The sequence below is a fragment of the Ipomoea triloba genome, chromosome 13 (genome assembly GCF_003576645.1).
Source record: "Ipomoea triloba cultivar NCNSP0323 chromosome 13, ASM357664v1".
Taxonomy (NCBI): Eukaryota; Viridiplantae; Streptophyta; class Magnoliopsida; order Solanales; family Convolvulaceae; genus Ipomoea; species Ipomoea triloba.
Window position 1 is genome coordinate 6,811,301 of NC_044928.1, and position 7,217 is coordinate 6,818,517.

At 33.7% G+C, this 7,217-nt stretch overlaps 1 protein-coding gene across 1 annotated transcript; it reads right to left on the reverse strand.

The window, feature by feature from the left end:
* Positions 1-1,791: 1,791 nt before the first annotated feature.
* Positions 1,792-5,517, reverse strand: LOC116002029 (protein HOTHEAD-like). The gene is made up of 5 exons (XM_031242035.1): positions 5,373-5,517; positions 4,643-5,284; positions 3,472-3,860; positions 2,144-2,709; positions 1,792-2,031 (listed from the first exon to the last, which is right to left on the reverse strand). Exons 1-5 carry the CDS (start codon positions 5,455-5,457, stop codon positions 1,968-1,970), a joined length of 1,746 nt encoding a protein of 581 aa, XP_031097895.1. The 5' UTR covers positions 5,458-5,517; the 3' UTR covers positions 1,792-1,967.
* Positions 5,518-7,217: the final 1,700 nt, after the last annotated feature.

A 7,217-nucleotide genomic window follows, 5' to 3' on the forward strand; every position in this document is an offset into this window, starting at 1 on the left:
GATATATTTTTTATATATTTATTTATTTTTATTTTAATTAATTAATTAATTATTTGTTTATTTATTATGATTCCAATATAATACATATTTACTGCCAAACGAAGTGACTCATTATACTTAAAACTCATTATCATTACAAAGGATTGGGTCATACTTGTGTAAAGCCCACGGATCATTATTTGTGTGTCCGGCCAGGTCAATATACAAATGTAATACTTATAATATACTAGCAAAATGTAATGTTAAATTAGGAATACAATATTTGTTACTTATAAGGGAAAACATAATACTTTTGAAGACAAATATAATGTTTTTATATTTTGAAGTAAAAGTATTACTTTTTTAATCAAAAGTATTATATTTTGCTTAAGTAATGTTGCACTTATAAATGAAAATATAATACTTTTGATAAAAAAAAATATAATACTTTTACATCAAAATGTAAAAGTATTACATTTTTCCTCAAAATTAAAGTATTACAATTTCCTAAAGTAATAAACATTTTATTCTTGATTTAATATTACATTTGCTAGTATAAGTATTCCATTTTATCTTGACGCGACCAGTTTCACGAATCACGCACAAATTTTTGGCTATTTGGTTCATATTACCATTTCGATTCCAATGTTGGAACCAAACACACCCTAAGATTTTGGACAGCTAGATAATAGAGAGCTATTATCACAAAAAATTAGTAATTGACGCTTCCAAAGGTGATGTGGCCAGCCCATTCAAGATCATATCCTTTAAAGTGTTGAAGTATGGACCTCTCTATGCTCAGCTCGAACAAGAAGGCACTCGCATATTTAACAATGCAATGAACATGCACAAGCCAATCCCATGCATATCTGAAATGAAAGTCGTCTTTGCCAGAACAGTGAACACCATATATTCCTTTTATATACATATATGCATTGATATATATATCAAGCTGAAGCAGTCGTAGGGCAACTCTCCTTTGGCGGATAACTAACTAACCAGGTCGAGATTTTTAAGGTTACTTACGTTGTAGCATCCGATTATCTGCCAACAGGAGAGCTGCCCTCCAACTCCTTAGCTCGCGGAAATCCCATTTTTTGATGAATAAATTGGCAAAAGCACGTTGAGGCTTTATAGGCTTCTTTTCTTCTGCGCTTTTAGGCCGTACTCAAGGAATAAACCGTTGGAGAAATGGGATATGCTCTTTTGCAAATGAATTCTACGTATTGTGCCAAAGGATATCCTGTTTATGATTGATGTATATGCCCTCTTCTTTTCATTCATTGGTGGATCATATTGGATGTATATATATTTTGTGGTGGGATGTAACTTGTAAGTTCTTCTTGATATATATGGCTTTTTCCAGATCTTTCTTTCACTTTGTGTTGAGATGCTGCCTAAATACTTTAATTTTGTGCAAAAATATAGTGTAAGTGGTGGAACCTCAACTTTTCACATTTGATTTACAAAAAAGCACAGAGCACTATCTGAAGATGCACTCTAAGTGGAGCATGTCTGCACCATTTGAGTATATCCTTCGTTATATTCTTCCATTTTATTTTATATATTTATATTTGTGATACGAATATATTTCACCTGATCTATATCGGGATTATATTTTAAACCTAACAAATTTTATCTTATGCTTTTAGCATGTACAATAGGTTCAAATAAGTCCAGTTGATCGAGAAATTTCTTATGCTTTTAGTATGCACAATAGGTTCAAATAAGTCCGGTTGACCGAGAAATTGAGAAATATATATAGTAAAATTAAATTTTCGTGTGATGATTCAATTTATTAAGAATTTATCATTTTGCAGTAATCTTTTTTTTTTCAATTTTATTCAATGAAATGCATACAACAGTTCATAGTTATTTTGAAACATCAACATCATATAAGCTTGCTTTAATTTTTTCATCCAAAAAAAAAAAAGAAGAAGAAAAGAGATCAGAACAATAAATAGAACAAAATCAGGAGCATCATATCATCACTTTGACTTCTTTGAGTTCTTTCTGGCAAGTCTTTCCCTCGATATCTTTACTCCCATGTACCTGCACATTGCCCAATAATAATAATAACAATAATTATAGAAATTAAAGGAATAATTATCCAGTCTGACTAAACTAAGATCACTAATTAAAAAAAAAAAAAAAAAAATATTACCTTCCGAGCATCATAACAGTGGCCTGAGGATTAGTCCCAGGAGAGTAATAAAACGTGGATCCATCGACGATTCGCAGGTTATTAACTCCGAAAACCTTATAATTCTGGTCGACAACTCTGCCGACCTGGCAACCTCCATGGTAGTGCCAGATTGTCATCACGCTGTCCTTGCAAAACTGCTCCAACGATATGGAGGCGTTTGTGTGTTTGGGCAGCAGGTTCACCGGCGCCGACGCGCTCATGTTCAGGAGGATCTTCCAGGAAAGGCTGTCGAGCCGGAACTTGGCGAACGGCTTCGATTCGATTATGGATTCGATGACTTTGATGCCGTTCACGCAACGCTGTAGGTCTTCCGGGTTCTTGAAGTAGTTGAAGGTGACGGAGGGGTTGTCGTCCGGGCTTAGAGTTCGGAGGAATAGGTCGCCGGAGGAGAGTGGGCCCATGATCTTCTCCAAGATGAACCCTCCTTGGAACGCCGGTTGTTCTAGCTTGCTCATGGCCGCGATAGCGTCGGCGATGGCTTCTGGGGTTCTTTGTTTCGGTGGCACCGTTGAAAGCTGTCCGATCTGCGTCCAATCAATTTTTTTAAAATTATTATTGACCATAATATATTGAACAATTTTCATGTTACACTATTTCACGAGTCTCAATTTATGAAATTTATTAGATCTAAGAATTAATATTTTCTATAAACTGCATATTACAATTTTACCATAAGATATTGAGTTAATTTAGTATTTTTCTTGATTTAGTCGTAAATGAATTTTTGCACTTAATTAAACCCTTGACTTTGATAATTTTACCTTATTAAGTCTTCTGTTAAGATAGTTTGGTAATTTTCACATATATTAATACATAATTTAGTGATCGACTATAATAGTTTTATCCAAATTAGTCTTCCACTATAGTGATTTTACTCAATTTTATTATTAAATATAGTAATTTTTTATTTAGTCCTTGATTCTAATAGTCGAGTACTCAATTGAATAAAATCATCAAAGTTGATGACGTAATTAAGCGCAAAAAAAGGTAATTTAAGACTAAATCGAAAAAAAATTACTATAATCGATAACTAAATTGAACATTAACTCATAAAATATCATAAATAATGGTTAAAGTATTAATTAGCATAAACAAGTAATTTAAGATTAAATCGAAAAAAATTACTATAATCAATTACTAAATTGAGTATTAACTCATAAAATATTATAAATAATGATTAAAATATTAATTATATCTACAATTCTATTATGACTCATTTATACCAATTGAGATCCATAAAATGGACTCACAAGTAGTGAGCCCCATTAATTGAGAGAAAGTGTTACCTTAGGAGAGAACATTCCATAATCATGGCTAGGGACAGAGGCGGCGAAGTTTTCGCCGGAGGCGGCTTCGATGTAGCTACCAAAGGGGGTTATTCCGACGATCTGAATGAGGGAAACCTCGACGGGGACCGGAGACGGCACGAACACGGCGTTCATCGGATTATCCGACATGCCTCGTCCGACCATGGGCTGGTCCAAAATCACACTGATATTATGGTCCTTAAGATGTTGGGCCGGCCCTATTCCACTCAGCATTAGTAACTGTGGGCTCCCAAGGGCCCCAGCTGACACAATAATTTCGTTCATTGATCCTTTCTTCAAGATCGCCTTGTGCCTCACCCCTAATGCATCTCTAAACACCACTGAACTCGCTCTTAGCTTTACACTACCTGCAATTTTTTATACATTTATTAAACTTTACGATGCGAATCAACACCGGTACTAATACCATTATATTATTGACACATGTTTCAGTACTATTCAGTACAATCAAATATAATATATCTAGTTGTACTAGATACTAAACAAATTCTAAAAGTTTACAAAAAGTGCGAGTTAGAATAACTCCAATGAGAGTGGGATCATAGTTTCCTAGAATGTAACAAAAAAATATTGCATCTCAATAGACCAAATAATAAAATCCCTATGTTAATATAGTTATTATTCGATTTAGCCCTTCAACTACAAGAGTTTCAATTTAATGTGTTTAATACCCCCTCTGTCTCATTTTATCTGTCTTACTTACTATTTATTGGTCAAATCAACTATTTCTTCTTGGTTTATTTTCTTTATCATTTTTTACTTGTTTTTAAATTTAATTTTTTGAGTTTAATAGTACTTTTAGTGTAGTTTCTAAATATATAAATTTTGTATATTAATATTAAACTTAATATTATGAAAAATTGAATTAAAAATAATTTTAAGCAAGCCTCGTTAATCGAACCAAGCACATAAAATGAGACGGAGAGAGTAATTTTTATGAGAGCGATATCATAATTACCAAGAATGTAACATAAATTGAGAGTTATTTAATACTCAATTTGGTCCCTCCCTCAAGTATATAAATTTCACCAACTTTTTTAAAAGTGAGGGTATAAATGTAATTTCACAATCACTAGATTAGTGATTACTGATTAGCTAATGATGAATGTAGAAATTAAATGAAATGTACCTTTGTGTCTAAACAAGATTCGGTGAACGGTAGCATGTAAGAGAACGGTGAGGCCGGAGGGGTTAGCGTACTCGAGAAGATCGGCGGCGGTGTGGCGTTGGCCGGAGGAGTTGAAGGTGGAACCGCCGATCTTAGTGCCGTACATGTGGTCGTACGTGAACCCATTGTACGGCGTGATCCCAGCTTCTAGAAGCCCATCTCTGACGGCCGACTGCCACTCCCTCACCGGCGGCATAAACGCCACTTTTTTCTCCACCCACCGGTACGACTCGTTGACCAGGCGGCCCTCCCACCCCACGTCGCTCACGTAGTCCGGCGACGCGCGCGTGTAGAACCCCGCGTTCAGGCAGCTCCCGCCGCCCAGCACGCGCGCGCGCGCGTTTATCACCCCGTCCTCGGACACGAAGCGCTGCGACGGCGACGTCGGCGACAGGTCGGAGAGGGCCACGCCGAACGACGACAGGTTTGTGATGTTGGGATTTCCGTACGGCGAGCCTCCACGCTCCAGCAGAAGAACGCTGTAGTTCTGCGACAGCGTCGCCGCCAACGGACACCCGGCGGTGCCCCCTCCGATGATGACATAATCGTAGTACGCCACTTTCGGCGCCGCCGTTGCTTGGTGCATGAAGGAGTAATTCGGAGCTGTCCATTTTCCGACAACATTAACATTAAAAACCAAAAACAAAAAAACAACAAAAAAGAATCAGAAAAAAAAAAAAAGAAATTAAACCTGTTTCAGAAACAGAAGAAGAGACATGGAGAATCAAAAGTCCAAGAAACGCAAGATTGAGCGATTTACAGAGACCAAATGCCATGATGAGAGAGAGAAGAGAGAGAGTATGGAATCTGCAGTAGACTGGTTGGTTTGATGAGAGCTAAATAAAAAGAAGAAGAAAAAAAGAGATTTATAATAAGTTGGAATAATAGATGAACGATAATTAATTATTGGTAAAATGCAAAAGTTGTCTTAATCTCACCGGTACTAACGGCAATAAGATTGAGAGTATAAAGGTTGCTCTCTGTGTTTGTAGGCTATGGATACGAACTCCAAGTGCACATTTAAAGAAGCAATAAACGAATTGAAATGCATGCAGAAGTTGTGATTTAATTTATTTATATATGCTATATTACAATATCATCAAATTTTGCCTACATATTATATAATAATAAAAAATCATACAATGTAATTGCTATTTTAGTTAAAGAGTTCTTGCTATATTTTTTAATGAGTAAGAGACAAACTCTATAGGTGTAATCGAGTTGAATCAACATTAGTCTCATGGTGGTGAATTGGTGAAGGTACCAAATATCCAAAAAAAGAATATTTATGTAATGTTGAATCTTGCAAATTAATATAAACAATAAGGCACTGGCATTTTTGTAATTATAATGATAATTAGAGACATGCCACTATCCTCTCTTTTTTTCTTTTTTTTTTTTTCTTTTTTTGTTGCATGTAGTATACATTATTTTATTTTGTTTTTGAAAGAATTTTCCTATAAAAATATAAATGAAAGGAATGATATAGAGAAAATTGGTGGTTTTAGTCAATTAATTATATGCATATTGTAGATCAGTCCATAAATTATTACAACATATAAATTTTCCCCTTTAATTATGTGTAAAGCGGTGGTTTTAGTCCTCCACTAACCAATTATGTTAATATTAATAATGTATTATTTTAAATTTTTAAATTTTTTAGGACAACTTAGTCATTTTTTATTTATATCATTTTGTTTAAATAATTAATTAATCGTTGAGGTTGACAGACACTTTATTTTCATTGGAGTGTATCTAAAACTTAAATATAATTTTGGTGTTCAAATTTACTAAATATTACTGGTTGAAATAAATATTACGAATTTAAGTACTTTGTTGTTTTCATATGTCGATAAGTTGGAGTGAGTTTTCGATATATAAACACTTTAATTCATATGTCATTTTTGTTTCTTTTTTTTTTTATAGAAAAAAAAAAGGAGCAATGGTTCAACCACAATTTCTTTTTTAATTTTCCATTTTCAACAAGACATCACAAAAACAAGCATATTAGATTATTGAAAGATATTTAAGAAATTGTTATGAAATAATTTGCTCACATCAAGAAATATTAATATGAAAAAGTGATATAAATATACATATTATAATTCACAAATCAATGTCTGTTATTTGAGTAACCATTTTGTTTAAAAGTTCTTCAAGAATCTATGTAACAAGCAAAAACATTACAAATAAGACATACTTGTCATATATTACAATACTATAGAAATGTGAAATCAAACATATAAATATCACATTGACTATTTAGAAAGATAAATTCAATTTTTAACCAATAAATTGGAATTTAAACTTGAAGCTAAAGATAAGTAGATACACGTTTATAACTAATGGACTAAAATCATCATTTTCTTAATGATATATTTGATAAAGATTATTTCCCGAGTATACCTTCCTATACTCCTATGCACCTGCTCAATATCATATCAGAGTCAAGTATCATTTAAAAAATACTTAATTTACGAAGGGTTAGACCTGCACATATATAAGGGCCTTAACCCTTCAACACAAGGTGGAGGTG